Source organism: Choloepus didactylus, chromosome 9 (assembly GCF_015220235.1).
Source record: "Choloepus didactylus isolate mChoDid1 chromosome 9, mChoDid1.pri, whole genome shotgun sequence".
In the NCBI taxonomy this organism is placed as follows: domain Eukaryota; kingdom Metazoa; phylum Chordata; class Mammalia; order Pilosa; family Megalonychidae; genus Choloepus; species Choloepus didactylus.
The window spans coordinates 15,927,296-15,949,228 of NC_051315.1; the positions used below are offsets into that span (position 1 = coordinate 15,927,296).

Consider the following 21,933-nt stretch of genomic DNA (forward strand, 5'->3'; position numbering starts at 1 on the left):
TCCACGATAAGTCATTTGGCCCAACCAAGTTAAAGTGGTTTGCTGCCACTAATAACAGAATCCAACAGAAGTAGGAACTTCATTTTGATCCATTTGGGGTTTCTTATTTGTTCCATATTTACAACCAGTGGAACACTGGTTTGCAAATGACAGCTAATACCACTTTACACTTTGCGGCGTTGCAGAAGGTCACTTTGTATCTCCAAAATATATATTTATTCTAGTTAAATTCTCTAATGGCCCTTACTCTTAATTATATATACTTTTCCAAATTTAGACTTAAAACAATTTAATTGTTGATAACCTCTCTTGGTCATCACATATACTTCCAATAAAATCTGTATAAACAGGAAGAGTACTCTTTGGACTCTCTCCAGTAATGCAGCTTGAAAATATTCCATGGAAGTTCATCATATATTAAAACACCCAATGCTCTCTGAAACATTAAACAGAGATGAGCCACACATTAGGGTACCCATACTCATGCTGCTGTGATTAGAAAAATAAATAGGCACAACAGTAAGTAAAAGAGAAAACATCAGCTTTCCTTGTGTGTGTGTTATGTGTGTGTGTGTTTTGGTTTGCCTTTTATTTTATTTCACTGTTTATAAATTGTTCAAAGCATTCTTACACTCTGCATGACAGTAATAGAGTATTTTGGCACATCAACATTGTGATACAATGTATGGTATGTTTAAAAAATTAATTTAAAATTCATCTAATAATCAAAATTTTTTTAATGTAGTGCATATATATTTTACAGTTATTTAAGTCAAATACATAAAGATTTGCAACTGATTTACAGATGAAGCAATCACAGATTGCAGTTATATATATATATAAATATACCAATCAAGAGAAAAACTGCATCCTGGCAATTTTACAGTCCAAAAGTTTGTTGGTATATCTATCATTTACATGCCCTTTTCGTCTTTTTTTTCTGTACAAAAGATATATACTTTGCCTTCTTCATTCCTGATGAGATTTTTCTGCGATAACTTTACATTCGTACTGTAAAAATTAAAAGGTTAACAGATTAGGATTTCCTTTGGTAATTTCCAAATTCTCTAAAAAAAACTATAAAAATTAATATTTTATTAATATATGCACACTCTACTCCTCAAAGAGTCTTAAAGAGTTACACAGTTATTATGCTTAAATGACAAATGTGTTAGGGAAAATGAAAATTCACATCCTAGAAGTGACAGAGCCATAGCCACAGGCAGGAGAAACACAAGGCTTCTGCATTACAAGCAAATAACAATACATGATTTAGATCAGCTCAAGAATATGAACAGAAAAAGAGAAAAAGGAAGCAAAGTAGGTTTCTTTCAGTCTTTGGTAGGGTGAATAAAGCAAAGGAAAGGTCATAAATTTAAGGACAGGACTGATGTAGTGAATTCAGATTATTATTTTTTAAATCATTTTATGATTTAAAGGAAAAAATTATTTTATTAGCAAAAGCTTCCAGTCAAAATAGTATTTTTAAAACACAGCTAAAGAAACGTATACCTACAATTCAAAATAAGGAAAACCAAAAACAGGCTTAGGATAATTGTGTGGCTGGATTATCAAAAAGACAGTAAGACAAAGCACTCGATTCTCCTAGCTGGCTGAAATGGAAAAGTGGCAGTGCTTAACCATGAAACTGTTGTGGCCTCCGAATATTACTCCAAGACCTTTGCCACCTATGATGGGGGTGACCATTGGTATCCGTTTTCTTCATAACTAAGACGATCAAATGTTTTGAATGGTTGGAGACATTTCCAATTTACACACATTGCAGCAACATAGACATTAGTAGTGCCTCTATTAATTGTCCCTCTTTGATGGAGAAGAAAACTATAGATTAATTTTTAAAAATTCTAATATCCCAGTTTAGGCAATCAAGCATATCATTTTATCCATAACACATACTGGCTTTTCTATCCAGTGGTCCCTTCAACTTTCAATACGCCTATGATCAAATTCTTCCAAAAGGTTTATTTCGATGGCATTGAAAAAGAGAGATCACAAGAATGTTGTCTTCACAAATGGCTTTCCCTCAAAGAAGGAATACCATTTAGACAAAAACTTGTCATAGATTTCATTAAAAGAAAGTGTGTATACAAGCATCAGCTTACCATTGCCAGTTGTCGACCAATGTTTCCCATTGTTATGCCTCCAGCAAAAAATATACAGGGCAACCAAGAACGAACATAGAGAAAATCTGGAGATGTATATCTAGAATAACAGAAATATTTTTAACAACCAACAAGGGAAGAACAATGACACTAAGATAATTGCAACAAAAATAAGTTGTTCTGTATATTAAACTAGCTAACCCAATTTCAAAATCTCAATTCTGAATCCATTTATTTATTTATCTAGCCAACAAGCACCAAAAAGAATACTTACTGATAAACACCATTATAGACTAGCAGTTGAGTGACCAAGGTTGCCAAGAAAGCAATTCCTACTCCAAGGCCAAAACCGCTTCTAGATCTATCAAAAGTCCACCACAGTCCAATGGATAGTGCAGCCAGTGTGAGAGACAACTGAATGTTGTTATCAAAATCCACTTTCTGAGATCAGTGTTAAAGAGTCATCTTAAAACTTGTAACCAAATAATATCAACTTATCTTTTTTCTAAAATAAGAGATGTTGTGGAGAAGGGAACTGTTTATTCTAGAGTGTATTCAGTCTTTTAGTATTATATAGTAGATGACCTGGGATTAAAGCTGTCTCTGGCATTTACTAAAGATACACAGAAGGCATGATACTTCATTAATGGATTTGTACTGACCTGTGATCCCTCAGAAAAAAATAAGTCTACATACATTCCCAATTATAAGATCAAGCCCATTATTTAAGAAATGCTTCCCTTGCTAAAAATACAAAAAAAAAAATATGTAACTAGAAATTTTAGAACGTAAGTACTGCTAACAGAACACATTTTTTCTAAAAAGGAAACCAATATTACTTCTCAAACAGCTTTAGAATGACTTGAGAATCAGACAGGAACTTGAAAATAGAAGAGCTGACAGCTATTTAGCAGGGTACCACATTCTCTCTATGATTTACTGACAGACACATTTTATAATAATGCAGTTCAGAAACAAGAGTACCAAGGACACAGTATCCCTTTCTATTATGTCAACTGTTCTAGTTTTTAATTTGTTGAGGATAAAGCCTTGAAGTGAACATTATCTTGCAACCTGCCAAGCTATTCTGGTGCCTCAGACTTGCTGCTACAGGACAGTTTGCTCGAATGATATTTTATTTCCATCACCTACTTAAGCATTTACTCACAAATGTACAGCCCTTTTCTACTCTAAAGTCTCTGCGCAAAAAGAAGCTTTACAAATTCAATTTTCTCGTTTCTTTGCTGGAGGATTATACTCAAGGAATTAATTTTAAGTGTCATTAAAAGGGCATTATTTATGTCCCAAAGGCCACATCTTGGCTCTTCAATTATAACCAGCTCTCTGGGGGGTATTAGGTGTCTCAACCAAACTAACTGGTCATTCTGTAACCATAGAGAAGAGTCAAAAAAAAAAAAAAAAAGGGCACATATAAAGCCATTTCCCATTTCTTTCATTCCCCCCATTGTTTACCACTCTGCCCCCATCCACACCAAACCAGCCTGACCAGCTTGCTTATACTTCTTAGCATCTGAACGCTGTTCTGGGCTACTCCCTCAAAATCATTCTTTGTTTAGGCTTGATTTATCAGAAAGCCTATGGTTTATGGGTATGCTTTCTGGAAAAGCTTTTCTTATTGTTTAGCTGATATTATACCTAAAACTCCAAAAGGAAAGGTTATAAGTGCTGATTTTCTGTGCACAACAAACATCCTTATAATCTGATATTAACTGGGTTCCATCTTTGCTAACTAAATTAACCTCAATAAGAGTCTAAGCAAAATAAGAAGGCTTCCAGTGAAAAGAGTTGTAAAATACAGCCACACAAAAAAGTAGTACTATGTGATGTTCTAAAGTCTAAGTAATAATATTAAAAGTCTATCATAAAGTTTTGGATTTTCCTTAAAGGACAGAGGAGACAGCTAAGATTGTTATATTTAAGTATTTCATTTGGAGAGAAAGGAAGAGTGATCAAGGCAAAGAATTTAAATTAGAAAGATGAAGTTTTGCAAATTCCAGAAAAGCCTATTTAAATGTCTCTCCTTAAAAACAGAAATCTTGGCTGAAATGTCTGGGATAGTGAAGCCTAATTCCACCTGAGAAAGGAACACACTTGAGGACCCTGGGATAGGAGAATGAGATGTTCCTAGACTTAAGTCAGGATCTTTGGGGTCTGGTCTCAGCTCTGCCACAAACTCGCAAGGAGGAATGACTTCACTAATTGCCCAACCTTTCCAGCTTTCAGTTATCTGGTTATCACCATCATGGAAATGTTGAACTAGATGATTTCTAAGTTCTCGTCTATATATCATAGTCTACGACTGTATCTTTTTAAGCCCACCTACAACCAGACTTGTTTTTTATAAAATCATAAATCTCCAAAGATTTCACCAAAGTAAACATTTGGAGAAATTATTTAACACAAAGGGTAAATCTGAAATGGAAAATCAAAATAACAGCCACTGTGGGATTTTGAAATTCACAGACATCCAAAGGCTAGCACAACTGGAGCTTAGGAAGGCAGATGTGTTTTCATAATCCAGGACCCTGGCTCTTTCCACGTTTCTGTTCTTTCTGTTTACAAGCGTCTCTAAAACACTTCAACACTTTTTATAAAGACACAAAAATCTACTTGCCTCATGACCCACCCTCTCTCTCCAGTGATCACTGCCAGCCCCGAGCTTGGTGCAGTTATAAAAGCAAACCTTTGGTAGCCTGCATCACACTTCCTGGTCTTCCCAGCACCAAACACTCCTGCCACCTCCACTCTCTAAACCACATCTTCTGGAAAAGAGAAAGACATGACCAGCATTCTCCAGATCCTTCTACAAAGGAAAGGCGACAGGGAGGACAAGAGGTAAACCTTATGAGAGAAAAGAACTTTTGTCCTGGGGTAGCCATTTTTTTCTGGGAGTAGAAGGCAGAGGGAGAAGGGAAATAAAACAAAGGCTATCGAACCCTTCTAGATAGGACACTACAAAAACACTCATTAGCTGCCAAATAAGACGACCAGAATTCTCCAATGATCAAACTTTTAAAATATGTACCTTAGGAAAAAAAGAGTTCTTTTTGGCCAAGAGCTAAGCTTGACATTTCTACTTATTCCACTTTGAAGAACATTACATGGTTTATTGGTATTGATTTAACCCAGTAAATGACAGTCTGCCTTTTTTAAAAAAAAGTATCACTTCTTTAAAGTAACAAAACAAAACAAACCAGCACCTGAAACCATCACATGTGCTTACTGGCAAATCTTACATGAAGAAAGAAAGAGGAAGAGAATCCTTTGAAAACATACCTGTCTCAATCTTAGAATTACCAAAACTATGGAAGTAAGTAAACAACTTAATTTAAGGCAAAGATGTAAATTTTTACAACGTGCAGTTTCTAAGTGAAATTTCTAAGTGAAATAGAAAAACAGGGATTTAAGTGAAAGGTTATACCTCAAACTGTAATTGCACAACTGCTACTGTGATGTTTCACAATACAGTTCATGTTCTTTTTATGACTAAGTAGGCACATTACAATTTGACAACAGCGAAGTTGCAAAAGGCTATTTAACCTTTAGTTTGTCGGAAGCTGCTTTGTTATTACGCATTTCATTATAGCGTAAAGGATATGGCACTGGCATGATTTATCCCAACAAAAACGGCTACACACCGCATGACGCTGGACCACTCTCTTTTAAATTTATGTGGTTCTCCTAGATGCCTGTCAATGCAGGGGTATAATAACCCAATCACAGCTGTGGAAAAAAAAAAAAAAAGACAAAAAATTAAGTTGTCTGCGACGGTGTACTGGCAACACTTAAGCTGAAAGTTACTTGAACCACCATATGCATTTTAAAGATTCTTTTAAAAAAGTTCTTCAAGTTACTTAATGGAAAACACTGCTGTCTTCAACTTACCTTCCAAAAGAAAAGAAAAAAAAAATAGGGTAACACCACTGAAGAAAGATGGTAAACAATTACAACAGTATTCTAAATTATAACAGACAAAACACCACTGAAGTGTCACAGTTCAGCATCAGGACTAGATGATTCATGCTATTTTCTACTACTAATATCTATGAGGATTGAAAAGCATCAAACCAGTTAACAGTTAACCAATGTTCTCTTTAAGTCACATAACAATGAAACATGCTATTAAATGCCACAAATCTAAAGAGACACGAGAAGCATAAACATGTTCCACAAGCTCACTGAACATATGTTCCGACGATCCAGCTGTCCCATCATGTGGGCTGGCCTTGCCCCTACCAGCTTCCCCCCTCAGTCTCCTGGAGCCAAGGACTTGTCCTGACTCCCTTCCATCCCGGCCCTCTAATGAGACTGTATGGCATAGAATCATAGCAGGGAAACGCCAACAGAAATTGACATATAAGTCATAGGAAAAATGAAGGACACATGGTCTGGGAATTACAAACTGTAGGTTAAAATTTAAATTCACTGTTAAAAGGTAAGAAAAAATAATCTTAGTAATTTCTTAACTTTAGAAAGAACATCTTGAATGCTATGTAATTAATTATAAATAACTATAAACAAAATATCTATGATTGAGACCCAAAATATTCTCACCCAATTCTTAACATAAATATTTGTCAAATCCAGTATTTTATTCATCAAATGGGAGAGGATTTTAAATGTTGATGGTCATTTAAAAAAAAAAAAAAAAAAAAAAAAGACTCCCCTATGAACCAAGCTGTGTTTCAACAAGTTATAAGGAAAATGTACCTCTACAGATTTAACAGGAAATAGCTAGGCAGCTTCTATTTGCTAATCTTTCTAAACAGAATGATTACGCTGCCATTCTGGTAATAAAGACACAACTGTCACATGAGTTGAAAAGAATGTTTAAAATGTCATATGCCACCCATGATGTATCATGAAATTACTGTACCAAAATCTAAGCACCCAAGGGTCAGAAGTCCCTCCCTGGCCTGGTATTGGCTAGCTATATCTCACAAGCTATCCATGCAATCTTCAAGGAAAAACGGGAACCAATCAATATAAAAAACCAAAGGCTAGCAGACCAACGGTGCAGCATTAGAGAGAGGCTGCATGCCCACCCTTCCATCTGGATGTGAGATGAGGCAATAATATGCACATTTTCTAGTTCACAAAACTGAGTGGCCTTTTGAGTTAGGCGTTTGCCAAGCATAGAAATTAACAACGAATTTCAGCAATGCGGAGCTCCAATGACTATTAGTAAATTTAAAAGTTTCACATTATACGCCTATTTAAAAGACTGCTCTAAAATCCTACGAGATTGACGGACACATCTCCAAAAGTCTACGCAATTAAAATGGCAACAAGCATGCCTAACAGCTGAAGTGTATCTAAATGAATATTACCTCTTTTTTCCTCAACGGGTGATGATGAACAGCTTATCTGTCATGTCTCTCTGTCTCTCTCTCTCCCTCTCTTTCTTTCTCTCACACACTCTTGTTCTTGCTCTCTTTTCTCTTCCCTTTGCCTGTTGCTGAGTAAAATCAACTAAAATCAGGCATTCCGAGTCAATTTTCCTCAACAGTTGATCCCATAGGTAAAGAATTATCACACAGAGAATACTGACATGTGTGTGCATAGATACAAAGAAATAAAATTGACTCTATTTTTATGCCTGTGATGTCAGACTCAGAAGTGAGAAACAACTGAGGAGAGGAAGCAAAAACACAAAAAGGAATTTAAACTGCCAGGCTGCCAGCCTTGGGACTTGCCAATAAAAATCAAATCCATTGAGGGTGCATGGTTCTCAGTTGTTCACTGAGAGGGAGAATTTGAGGAAGCTTGTCAATTACCATTACACGTATTCTTTCTTTCCTTTAAATAAAGGCATGGCAGAGGTGGATAGTACTATACACACCACTGACAGGTTTCTCTGTTTAAGAGCTCAGTAGAAGTACACCTGAGCTTCTTTTCCTCTTCCTTCACTTTCTTATTTGTACAAGAGACTTGTTCAAAGCATGCTCATATAAAATCCAATGCAAACAGTTGTGAGTAATCAGATGCTTCTCTGATGCAAAATCACATTTCTTGTGATAGCTTCGAGTTATTTCCCAGTAACTAATTACCATCTACCAAGACCAAAGACAGAAGAAGTTTGTAAAATAGTATTAAGTTGTCACTTTTTCATACTGGCGTGTTGAATGCAGTGATGCAAACATTCTGCAAGGAAGGGGCGATGACAAGACCACTCAATGGACATACTTTTTTGGAAAACTTTGACAGGATAAGGGAATTTTTTCCTTCACAAATACTTAAGCCCCAGAATGTTTCTGGTTCTTGGTAAATTGCTGGGGATTTAAAAAGAAAAAAAGAGTACAATGTGGCCCCAGCCTCTAAGTGAGTTTTTATTCTACTGAGAAACCACAGCAACAATTAAATGCAATAATGTGCTGGGGCCGGCACTCAGAGTGCAGCAGGGGCCCCGTCATCTTCTCCTCGCATGTGTTGCTGTGGTGTCAAGAACACCTCACAGGAGCGGGGACCCTTCAGGCAGGAGCGTTCACCAGGTAAGTGGGGTGAAAAGGGTATTCTAACCCAAGGAGATGCTTGAGGAAAAGCATCGACAACTAAAAACACCTGGGAATACCAGGACACTCTAAGATTAAGGCACAAAGGGAGCTTCAGGGTCCAAAAAGACTCTGAGGAAGACAAAAGCAGGCAAGGACCATATCATAAAGAGACTTGACCCTGCAGGGAACCAGGAAATCAGGAGAATAAGGCAATCTGATATTATAAGGGAGAGGAAGGAGATGTTCTTAAAGCAGTAGGTATATAACACGTCGGGGCGGGGGGCAAAATTAGAGGCAGAAAAAGAAAAGACTTAAAATTTCAAGCAGAGTGGTTGAGGGACTGGACCAAGAAAGAGACAGAGGAAACTGGATGAGGAAGGTGAGAGAGAGAGAGGAATCCTGCAGGGCTCTCCAGGACTGGGGAATCGACTGACTGCAAAGCCAAACAGAAAAGGTGTTTTTGTTTTTTTCCTTTTTAAAATTAGTTATTTTCATAAGTATGGACACAACTTGACGACTTGTAATTTTTGAGGAAACTTTTATAGTTATTTTTACTGAATCAATAACAGTTGACTTTTCTTTCCTTATTCTTTTAAAAAAAAATTTTTTTTGTGGCCCTTCATAATGCTCCAGAAGCTTCAAACTCCAATTCTAGTGCACTGCACACATACACAGGTTAATCAATTTGTAACAACAGCCATTATTAAACTAAAACTAGGGAACTAAGAAAAGAAAAAAGACCGAAAGTAGTTTACAAGAAGTGGTGCCTCTAGAAGAACCACTAGCAAATTTTCCAGGACTGTGTCATAGGGAGAGGGGACAAATAACCAGGGGGTCCTTCTGTTTACAGGTAGAAAGTGGTGGTCCTGGAGACCCTCCAGAAGCTAGTGGTTCAGACTCTGAATACTGGCTGGACAGGCAAATCAAAGGACAATTATCAGAATTTTTCTGGCTTAATATGACAGAGCTATTAACTTAAAGAGTTTTGAAAATGCTTGCCCACACATATGCACAAATACATTAATATATACACAAACTCTTACATACAATTAACTTACATTGTTTACCTCTTTTTTCCCTCTTTTATCCCTTGATATTTTCCCTAAAATAAGGTGGGGATGGGGGGAGCACAGATGGTGCAAAAATCCAGTTTCCATCTTTGGCAACTTCCACAAATCTGCTATCTTCACTCTCATTTACTAAACATCATGACTCACCCAACAAAATTGGTAGCAAAGTTAAGTGGAATCTAGATTTCCTAATGGCTTGCTACTTCTGCTCAGTTACCTCACAGAACACACTGCTTTCCAAAGAAACACCTAAGCAAAAAATGTAAATGCAAATTCCCCAAATGAAAAGGTATGAGGGAAAATTGGTAAGTGTGAAAAACCCAGTGGCTGGGGAAAGGAAGGGCAGTAGGGACAAAGGGGATGAAACATAGGGTTAATATTCAGAATTTTTCTTCCTAAGTGAGCATTTGGGGCAAAAGTGCCCACAACACAGGAATAGAAGGACCAGGCAGAAGATGCAGCCCCAGTTACTCTCCATAATGGAGCGACAATGGAAGCTTAAGCCAGTTCTCCAGCCCCAGCCAGATACGCAGTGGCATTTAAAAGGCCTCAGTCTGATCCAGCCCAGCCTGGCACCCAGTCTGGAGGGTTGGAAAGAGACACTCTGAGTGGGGGCAAGTGTGAGTAGCTCCCTCTGTCCCCTTCCCCAGCGTGTGACAGTTGAGCCTGGCCCCACTGTTCATGGCTCCGGGACCCTGGGCTCATTGATTTCCTCACCCCATCTCAGTTTTCTCATCCCCCCAAATGGGAGCAATGCCATCTCTTCCCCAGTGTTGCCCTAAAGATCTCTGGGGTTAAGGGACATGCCTGGTATGTTAGCAGACATTCAATAAATAATAGTTTCCCTTGCCTATCTGACCTTTTTGTCTATCCTGAGAAGACATGTTCTTCCAGGTTCCTAAAAGTTTCTAGTAGTGGTCAGACAGCAGCTGTAACATAAGAGAAAAGAAACAAAAGACTAGGAAAAGTTGTTGGGAGAACTTTATTTTTCTCTTCTGGATTTAAATTTAAAAAAGGAAAATACATGAGGACCAGTAGACATAGCAGAGTCATAAAATACAATTTATACTTTTTTAAGAACCATCCTCTTTATGATGTCTTCTCTTTTAATGTAAATATTGCAATAGTGAGCCATCAACATATAAATCAGACTGAAACCTTACCACAACAATGCCCATGTGACAGGATTATGTAATTGTCCAGTATGTTTCACGAGGTCATTTTAAAATGACTCATAACTAACTCCTCACCCTTCAACCTCCAGATCTCAGATGTGAGCCTAGAGGAACCTACGTTATATTGCAAGGTATTCAAGTAAATTAAGTATGAAACCAAATAGACATTCAAAAATGCAATTTTCTCCCTCAATCAGAATTCTCTCACTCTATTGGCCTCGATCATTAGAAAAAGCTAAAGAACTACCCATTATGGAACCTCAGCATCATAAGACATTCTGAAATGCTCTACTTTATCCAATACCCACTATCCACCACCAAAAAAAAAATCTAAAGTAACTAACAGGGAAATGATGATTTTAAGCCAAGAGATTCTACCTAATTGATCTCTTTAAGTATTTATTATTCTTAAAGGACAGTTAAAAACAAGATATTAAGGAGAAAAAGCACATACAAAAATCTAAAAGAATAACATTAAGTTTTAAACCTGAATAAAACTATCCCATCTTTCAAATATTTATCCACTGCAAAAACAAGATCATAATATACACATCAAAACCTGAAACCCAAATAGTGGTGATCATCATCAAAATAACTTAAAATAAGACTTTTATGAGACAGGTTAAAGAAACGACAAAATTAAGAGGTTAAATACCTCATCCCTGTGGGAATTAGGAGTGTTTTTTGGATTAAATTTTAAATGTTCATAGTTCAGATAGAAGCCAGACAAAAAAGAGCACATATTCTATGGTCCCATTTATATTACATTCTAGAATAGGCAAATACAATCTATAGTGACAGTGAGCAGATCAGTGGTAGTCTGGTGGTGGGGAAAAGATTGCAAGAAGGCATAAGAGAATTTGGGGGGAATGGGAATGTTCTGTCTGTGGATTTGTGATGGTTACACGACTGTATATATTTGTCCAAACTCATCATACTGTTCACTTAAAACACATGCATTATATCGTATTTAAATTTTATCTCAGTAAAGCTGATTTTTAAAACATTTACTGTTCAGACAACAGCCACACTCATTTATCCTATTTCCTTTCTAAGCATTACTGAAATCCTTGACATACCTGAAGCTGTGCCACAACACGGTGGAACCCACCACGCTGAAGAAAAGATGCTTGCAATCACATCGGGTGGAAAGAGGGTCACATTTCTCTGAATCTGAAGTAAATTTAATACTAATGCAAGAAATACTCCAATCAGAAACAGCAAGACTCCTCGAATCATCAAGTTCACATTCCGGCTGGTGACAGATGAGATATACGGGCCACACTGTTTGGGCCCAGGTGACTCTGTCTCTCCTTCCGCCATGGTTTCATAAGTTCAGTAAACCGGCCAAAATCAGCTTCCAGCTGAAAAACTCAACTGTCTGTGAATCAAAGCAGATTGACGTTTCAACAGTACCTCACCTTGCCCTAAAATAAGATTTACCAGAAATCCTGCAAGAGAGAAGAAAAGAGAAATCAATGTGTGTCTAGTACAATTTTCCTGATTTCGATACTAATTAACATAAAAGGACAAATAATGAAATGACAAGTCTGTATACTAATCCGTTTAAACTGACTAAGACGAGGTTTAAAAAGTATGTTTACGTGCATGAGGTAATAAACTATAAATTGCTACACTGGTATTAACTAGAACAGAATCCGTGACCCAAAAGACGTAAGGGTTAGAATGATAATAAAAGCAGCTTGTAACCTCAAAGAAAAGCAGAGCAGGTTATCTTGAATCTGGAAGATCAAAACCCATGTTTCTGTTTCTTCTTAGACCCCTCAGTCCATCAGTTACAGCAGAGTATTTTATACATCACACAAAATCAACATCTTCTGACTGAAAATGTGTTTATCACAATAAAATATGATTTGCTAATGAGGGCAACCTCTACAGGAGCGCTAAATGACCTGTTTTAATGTGTAATGCTTATATATGAATTTATGCACAAAAGCATTCTACAAAGGGCAGACCATCACCCATTCACCTACACATTCCCCAATCATAAAAACCAGACCTGACAAGGTCTCCCCCGGGGCCACGGCTGTGTCCCACCCCTGTCTCAGCCTGGCCTGCCCCTTGCTTCAGCCATAGGAGCTACTGTGAGAAAGCTGGAAGAAGCAGCAGAAAGGAAGCTAAGAAAATGAGTAACCTAATGGCTAAATTCAAAGGAGTTCTGACCACATGGCTCCCAACTCCTAAAACCCAGACCTGTGCTAGCACAACCAGTCAAGGTATCTGTTTATTCCTCTAACCAAAGTGATCTTTCCTTTGTGTGTGCTTGTGCAAGACAAATAACAACATTTGAGGCTTTCTATGTGCTGTTCTAAGCATCTGCCATATAACTCATTTAACCCCACAATATCTTACGAGGCAATTGCAGTTATGATATCTCTTTTACAGTGGAGGCAAATAAAGCAGAGAAAAGATAAGTCACTTGACCAAGTTCACACCCCTAGTAAGAGGCAGAGCTGGCTTCAAATCCATGCAGTCTGGCTCCAAAGCCCTGATTCTTACCATGGTGGTCAGCCTTTCAAACTGCCCCATCCTCTTTCACACCTTCTCTACAAATACTAACATTTTTTAAATGGGAAAATGCTATGCAGAGTATTTTTGTAACTTACTTTTATTCTGACCCACAATAATATTCTTGGGCATTTATACAAGTTAGTACATACATGATCTTCCCTTTGAGTCCCAGAGTAGTTTATTTGCAACCATAATACATTTAAAATAGCTATCTTATGATTATATGCATAGTTGCTTTATGGAGAATAAACTTTTTATATAGGTCTTATTTATCATCATATCTCTCCCTGCGCCTACATACCCAGAAAGGTGCCTACCTAGCCCACAGGGAGAGCGTCACATATTCATACTTGTTTAACGAAATCGGCTTAACTCTTTTTGAATCAAACAATAGTGGGTTAAACAGACCTTTTGGAAGGCAAGCCTAGATCCAATCATTTAAAATAGATTTCCTCTGAGTTTCCACGTTTCAAACTACCTTACAAATGAATTTTGGAACAAAACCCATGTGTAAAGTGGGTGCCAACATGAGAAATAATCAGTATAAAAATGAGAATATTTGTAAGTGCTAATAATTTTCATAGCCTATCAGTTCCATGTCATAAACACTTAAACAACAGTTCTTTTTTACTGGGCCTCTGCCACACCCAAAGCTCTGTGCCCAGCATTCAGGGGGTAGGAGGAGGTGGTTCTATGCCCAAGCTAGTCCTCACAAACTTACTTAGTCTATGGCAGAACTGAGCTCTACAGCTTAGAGGACTAGAGAAATGAATATATATTACAGCTGATTCATGGGAAAAAACAGTCTAAATGCCAACTGAAAATCCCCAGAAAACATCTCCTCCTGACCTGCCCTTGCAGACCATTCTTTGCTGTGGTGTCCAGCATATCAGAAAGCCATGTGTCCTGCTCACTTTGAGCAGGGTGTTCGATAGCTATGGAATTCTCCATCATCATCATCATCACTATTGAACTCTAATCTTCAAAAGATAAGATTATAGTATCTCTAATATTCAAAAAAAATCCTAAAAGTAGGTATTATCATCCTCACTTTACAGATGAGGATACTAGGTTAAGAGATTTAAGAACTTGCTTATGGTCACATGATATACAGTTTTGGAAATGGAATTTTATCTCATTTCTGACTGATCCCAAAACTTATGGTTTATTCTGTGCCTTGAGCCCCATTCCACCCCACCTCCCCAGGACTTCTTTATTAACCTATGGGTCTTTTTTTAAGGGGATTTGATTACTGAAAAGATGAGTAGACATTGGAGAACCATTTTGACTATAATATATTCTCTAGGTAGTAACACCAATGTAAGTAGGCAACTATATAATAGTATAAAACCATGTGAGTACATGACAAACACCTTAAAGTCAGGCAACTACACAGTAGTATAAAACCATGTGAGTATATGTACAAACACCTTGAAGTTTTCTTTAAAAGTACTAGATCAAGGTATAAAAAGATGTTTTAAAGGGAAAATCAAATGCCCAACTTATACACTGTACAAGACCTACAGCTGAATCTTCCCTTCCCAAACTCCCAGTAGACACAGCAAACTGCCCCCCATTCTAAAACAGCTACTAGAAGACAATTAGTATATGTTTTCAGCAATCCAAATTTCTCCAGCAAATCATTTGTTCCTATTTGTGAATTTTTCCAAGAGGGAATGAAGGGCAAAGGATGTTTTATGAGAACAGTATTTTTAAAGCAGCAAAATAACTTCAGTTTTAAAAGGCTATTTCAGTTGCACTAGCCCCCATCTCATAATCACTCATCAGAGTTTGTCAAATGCCTCGGTATTCTGAGCAGGACAATTCCTTGTTGTGTGGAAGTGTCCTAAGCACTCTAAGACATTTAGCATTGCTGGCTCCTGTCCACTAAATTTCAGCACACACACACACCCATTTGTGACAACCAAAATTTTCTCCACATATTTCCAGATGCCTCCAAGGAGGCAATGTCCTCCCACTGAGTGTCTCTGATTGCTAGAAATTTCTTTCCTCCTTCTATTCAAAGCTGCTAGAGACTTGCTGTTTGTTTACCTTATTCTGCCACAGTTCTTTATACAAGCTTCCTAGCAGTACTTATTTACAGTTTCCTACTTTACCCCAAAAATTTTCGTTAAAAAGAACAGATCATCTGTGTGATGTCTGTTTGAATGAGATCCAAACAGCTTATTATGTGACCACATCACAATACAATAGTATATAATTACTGGAGGCAAAAATAAAAGCTATAATGATTTAGAATCCCAGTATCCTAAAATTTAAGAAATGGAAGGGAAGTTGGAGATCATTCATTCCAGGGGGAATGAGAGCCCCATTCAAAAACAAAAAGAAGTTGTGTATTTTTCTGGGAAGAGGATTCTGTGATTTATAGCAAGTACTCAAAAAAGTCCATGATCCAAAAAAAGTTAAGAATCAGTGAACTTAAGCCCTTAATTTACTGTCCATTTCTACTTTTCCAAAAGTACTGCATCACTTTGTTTTTAACAAATAATGGCCCCTGTGCCTTTTTTTAAAATGCAATTTTACTGAGATATATTCACATACCATAAAATCATCCAAAGCGTAAAATCAGTTGTTCACAGTATCATCATATAATTGTGCATTCATCACCACAATTTTTTAAACATTTTCATTACTCAAGAAATAAAAAAAATAAAAATAACAATAAAAGTAAAAAAGAACCCAAAACATCTCTTATTCCCCCCCCCCCCATTATTCATTTTCTTTTTGTCTCCCTTTTTTCTACTCATCTGTCCATACACCGGATAAAGAGAGTGTAGACCACAAGGTTTTCACACACCCTGTGCCTTTTTAGTCCAGCAAATTCAAAGTTTAGAAGATCTGTGGTGGAGAATTCATATTGGGTTTGTAGATTGGAGGACTGGAAAGCTTATACCACATTAAGACTAACTATACTCTTATTTCATGTCATTTCTGACATTTGGCACCCATCACAGTGTGTGTGTGTGTGTGTGTGTGCAGATAATTAAACAAAGTCTTCCCTGTTTATTCGATGAAATGAAGTATAGCAGATAAAATAGGGGAGGGATAAGTTATCACCTATAACAAGATTAATTTTTAAATGTTTTCATAATTGGAATTGTTAAATTGGTTTTGCTGAAACAGAATTTCACCCTTCAGATACTACTTGAATGTTGGTTTCAATTTTTAAAATTGTTTAAAAAAAAAAAAAAAGGATCAGTAAACTAACATAAGTTATCTCGTTTTGCTGGCATGGCAGACAAGACCCAAAGTGATCAAGTGAATTGATCAGATCAAGACTGTGGTACCGGACCTTGCTACCACAAACATGTAAAGTAAACTTTTTAGAAATGACCAGACTCACCAAAGGGATAAGAAATTCACCCCCCTCTAATATAATAATTAAGTTCCTAAAAAAACATGTTTATGATATTAACCACAAACACTATGGAAGTGGGTTATTTTAAAGGGAAATAAATATTTCCTAATTAATTTTGTTTGAAGTTTGTTTTTCTGATTACATACTGACATTATTTTCTTAAAACAAAGCATATCTATACTTTTAAATAGTACTTATATCAGTGATATCTTTGAGTCTCCAAAATTTAAAAAAGAGAAAAAAAGATCTAGCTGAAAAATTTACATTACTCAAGAAGTAATTTGCTGATCAGGGAAGAAGTCTCTGGCAAAAAATACTTTTTAAAGGACAGTATCTCAGTAAATCCTTGATAATATCTCTGCTAAGTAGTCAGGTGTTTTAAATTCCCATGTTATAACATAAAATAGGTTACGTAACTTGCTAGAATGTCAAAGCTGATTCCAGGTAGTCCCAGGACCAGCATCAAGCATTCTGACTCCATGGGCAGAGTTCTCCAACTTTTACCACAAGGCCTCCACCTGCAAACACTATACAAGAACAATTTAAGTGCCACTCAAGAAACAGTTTTTAAAGTCATTTTGATCAAGTACTGGCAATACCAAAATAATGTTTTTTCCCCAACAATGTACAAAGAAAAACTTCCCATAGGACACGAATAATTCTACCTTGAAACCTGACCTACAATTTCTACAAAATACATTACTAAACAAAAAGACAAAGTTCAATGACAAATCATCAGTATTGCAAAAGTATTATTCTAGGTGTGTAACTCCCCATTGATGGGTTGATACCATCATGTTTAGATAAATAAAAGAGGGTTGTCAGTGATTCTGGGCTTTGCAAATGAATATCAAAGTTCATGTTTGCCACTGAACCGACTTTAGGCAAGAAAATCAAAAAATCGATAAAACACAAATAAAAGCACACAAATGTGAATCATAGGCTAGGGACACTAAAACTTCTAGTTAGAGAAACAAATAAAAGGTTTGCCTTACAGACACTGCAAATCATCTTTTCCCTCAATATTAAAACCCAAACACAGAAATCATTAAGCAAGCAGTGGTCATTATCCCATTACTGCCTTTAAATGTCAAATTTCAGTCCCTAAAAAAGGCTACTCCATCATTCTGATAACAATGAGAACAAACTGTCTTTAAATTTACTAAACTGCATTTTATTCTTTCCTTTTCAGCGAGACCATCTGTAAAATCAACAGTTGTCAGTTTTAAAAGTATCAACCTCTTTCTCAAATGTGCATGAGTCACAGCTTGGCCACTTTACACCAGATACATTCTCAGAACTATGACAAAACACACTACACTGAACACAATGCCCAGAGAAAGACAAAAGGGTGGGGTGGGGTGGGGGGATAGGAAGGGGACATGGCTATTACTTTCCCATGGGTCCCTATTAGTGGCAGTACCCCCTTCATTCATTTTCATTCAGTGGTTCACTAACAGGGCCAAACCTCATTCTTTCTGCAACCAGGACTGGAGCATACCTTCCCCTGCAACCTGGAGAAGTGATAACTGACCCCGGCCAGTCTCAGTGGTCCAGCTATCAAGGAATGGCCTACCCATTCCTTCTTAAAACATTTCCTCATCAATTCTACAAAACAACAACTCTTCACAGTGCATTTTCCTAGCCTATCTAGCTAACACCATACTTTAAACAACTTTTCCCCACCATTATTAACAGGACATAGATCATCATCACTTAAGTTTTAATACCCCACTCCTTCCCCTCCCCCCATCATTCACACTCCTTTCCTTCGCTAGACTGCCAAACCTCATTAACCCCCAAACCCCAGCAACTATCACCAACTGACGTCTAGGCCCAGGCAAGACTTCTCTTTGACTGACCTACCCACCTACTCCAAAGATATCCGACCCCAACCTCAAATGCCGAAGTCTCACACCTCAACCTAATGTCAACATACTTTTTGCGGTTTGGAAACTTTCTGCACTATCTATCTTTTGGGATCCATCCCCCCCTCCCAAACCTGAGTCTCCTTAGCCTGGCTACAAGCTTCCAAAGTCCTGACAGCTCCGTGCTTGACAGCGTGCCCACTTCCACCCATCAGACCCTCAGGGTCGCCCTTCCCGCCGTCCTCCATCCTTCTTCACGCTCCGACACTCTTCCGCTGTCCGCGGAGCCTTGGTCTCTTCTATAACCTCTCCCCGACCCCCGTTGTCCCCCTCCGGACCTCGCCGCCCCTCTCCAGGTAACCGGAGCCCCTCGCCCAGCAGGCCCCGGAGCCAGGTCCTTATCCCCATCTGTGGTCCTGGCTCCCCGCACCTGCCACTCGGGTTCCCAGCCTGCAAAAAGACAAGCAGCTCCTCTTCTCGTGGGTCACCCCCTTCTTCAGGCCGCTTCCCTCAGCACTCCCTCACCCGCGCTCCTCCAGAAAACCTCAACTTACCCCCGCCTCCGCCATCTTCTGGGACCGGCCCCCGCCCCACCTCCACCTTTTCCTCCTCCCCTCCCACTGCTCCGCTCCAGCTCTACTGCGCCTGTGCCGCCGACGCGACAGCGCTCGGGAGATCAGGGAAGAAGAACTTCCGGTTCTTGCAGCCACTAGCCTGCTGGCCCCCGAGTCGGGGCAAGAGGGCTTCCGGTCTCCGGGAAATTGGTAGGCGTGGACCGTCGAGGTGATGGGAGGCAGGGACAGCAGCTGTAGTTTGTTGACCAGGGAATTGTGTGTTGTGACGGGTGCCCTGACCCCGTGGGCGTTGTAGGAGAGTCGTGCAGTGACACACACACTCTCCGTAGAGGCGCCGCCCTATTCGTGTTCCTCGCCGCAGAGCTGAATTGCAGGCGCCGGAGCGCAGGCTGCCGAGCCCTTCCAGTTGAGGACGTGGCTCTCTATCGTGCTTTTGCTGGACTGTGCTCTCTATTCTCCTTCTCTGTTAAGTCATAACCTCTTTTGGGATAAGAAGCGTAGTTGCTGTTTCTCTCTTCTCCATCCCTCAGCACTATGCTGTTGTCTTTGACAGTCGTGCCCCAAGGATGACCAGTAACCTGCTTTGGGGGCAATTTCTTCATAGGAATAGAGGTTTACACAAAAGTAGAGAAAATACAAAACCTTATGTAACCCTTTATCTGTCAGAAGAAGTACTATAATCATTATTTTCCATTGACTCTAAAAAAAAAATTGTTTTGTGTTCAAAAAAAAAATACAGTTTTTGAACACGAAACAACCCAGGTGTTATGAACTGGTATTGTGAATATATGGCCTAAACAGGCCATATATGTAAGTGACCAAAGGGCATTACAAGGAGTTGTCTTCAGCAACAAAAAAAGGAAAATCTCTTAAACAACAACAACAACAAAAAGTAAAACCAAAATCCCTCTAGAATTCATTACATTACTGGTCTATTCCATTTTTCATTCCATTTTTGCTTAACCCAAAATATTTTATAAATGTAGTCAGGTTAGAATGGTCTTGAGGAAAGCTTTTGATGAAATCTGGGCCTAAAATAATTGCTTAGTATTTCTACAAAGGAGTGGAAGTTCTGAAACTTCTGTTTTCTTCTACTATGAGCTGGTAAATAAGATGAATTCTCATCTTTCTGACATTTTTAGCAGTACATATATTTCTAAAGTTGAAGGAGAAACTAAATTTGTGACAAAATTTATTTAGGCAAGTATTTATATGGCCCTTTTTTCTCAAACATTTTCTTTAACTCTTCGGTTTCTCTCCTGTAGGTTTTTAAACTGCCAGTTAAAAAAGATGTGGGCAATTATATTGAGTGGTTGAGGAATTTTAAAAAAGAAAAGGAAAAAGCACCCATAAGAGAGACAAAGCTTCAAAATGACCTGACGTCATGGCTCTTTTTTGGGTGACATGAATCCTATGCAAACAATTCATGGCTACACCTCTTAGCCAGCTTTTCAAACACTTAGAAATTGCCTTCAAGAACATCCTTTGGAAATTTTAGCCTAGAGAGGCATTTATTTTAAACATTTATTGATAACAATGATGGGACAGGGCCTAAAAAGCAAGAAGGACATGTTTTCAGTTCCTAAGGTTCATACATGCATTCCTACTACAATACAGGCAGAACATAAATTCTGTAGGAGAAATACACAAAACCATCTGTTGTTCTGATTGGAAGGTTTGAGAATGGTTTTCAGGGAAGTTGTGGTCTTCGAGTGGACACTGAGGATGAGTAGGCAGATATGCTGAGGATGTATGTTCTGGTGGGAGCTCAGAGGTGGAGAAACAAGAAACAGATTTTAGAACCTGAAGTGTAGAAGGGTATATGGTGAGGTGAGATCTGAAAACCAAGCATTCATGAATTTGGACTAAGGGCAATTATCGTGAAAACATCAAAATCTCAAGTTAATTGGTGCCCGAATATAAATTAAGAACTTTGAGAAATCAGAGTAGTTTGGATCACATTAAAGTTGGTGTGATACCATAGATGGAACCCGGGTGAAGGAGTCTTTTTTTTTTTAATATTCAATTTTATTGAGATATATTCACATACCATACAGTCATCCAAAGTGTACAATCAGTTGTTCACATTACCATCATATAGTTCATTCATCACCCCAATCATTTTTTTGAACATTTTCCTTGTACCTGGAAAAGTGAAGATAAGAATTAAAAAAGACCACCCACATTGTCCCCCCCTCTCCTGCCCTATTTTTCTTTAGTTTTTTGTCCCCATTTTTCTACTCATCCGTCCATATACTGGACAAAGGGAATGTGATCCACAGGTGAAGGATTCTTAAAACCTGTTTTGTATTTCAGCTCTGTGACAGTGTGTGTGTAAGCATGTCAGATAAATAAATTTGTCTAGGCTTTCTTTTTCTCATATGTAAAATGAGGGATAGGTCTGGATTTCTCAGGTTCTTTTCATAGGTAAAAGTATCAGTGATTTGATAATTCTGTGACTCAGAGAAAGGTTTTTTCCATTAACTGTATGCCATTGTTTGGTCTCCTAACTGAACGGGCCAAAAGGTAAATTAGAAAACACACACACACCAAACAAACAAAAATCCTTTTGTTAGCTGATATAAACACCCATGAAAGTTTATTTGCACTGTTGAGATGTGATATTGTTATACTAGCATTAATTATTGCCCAAGGGTTGATGACTAAGCTTTATAGTAAGCCTCTAAGAACCTTGG

General features: G+C 38.1%; 1 protein-coding gene across 3 annotated transcripts; it reads right to left on the reverse strand.

The window, feature by feature from the left end:
• Nucleotides 1-719: 719 nt before the first annotated feature.
• On the reverse strand, nucleotides 720-19,257 carry INSIG2 (insulin induced gene 2). Of its 3 annotated transcripts, none has more exons than XM_037849658.1 (6): nucleotides 19,217-19,257; nucleotides 11,963-12,334; nucleotides 5,743-5,867; nucleotides 2,398-2,564; nucleotides 2,124-2,223; nucleotides 720-1,011 (listed from the first exon to the last, which is right to left on the reverse strand). In XM_037849658.1, the coding sequence occupies exons 2-6, from the start codon at nucleotides 12,204-12,206 to the stop codon at nucleotides 970-972; spliced, it is 678 nt and encodes a 225-aa protein (XP_037705586.1). In that variant the 5' UTR covers nucleotides 12,207-12,334; nucleotides 19,217-19,257; the 3' UTR covers nucleotides 720-969. The 3 variants fall into 3 exon arrangements, with proteins under 3 accessions (XP_037705586.1, XP_037705588.1, XP_037705585.1); XM_037849660.1 differs by lacking the exon at nucleotides 19,217-19,257 and adding an exon at nucleotides 19,093-19,207; XM_037849657.1 differs by lacking the exon at nucleotides 19,217-19,257 and having other exon boundaries at nucleotides 11,963-16,030.
• Between the last annotated feature and the right edge of the window lie 2,676 nt (nucleotides 19,258-21,933).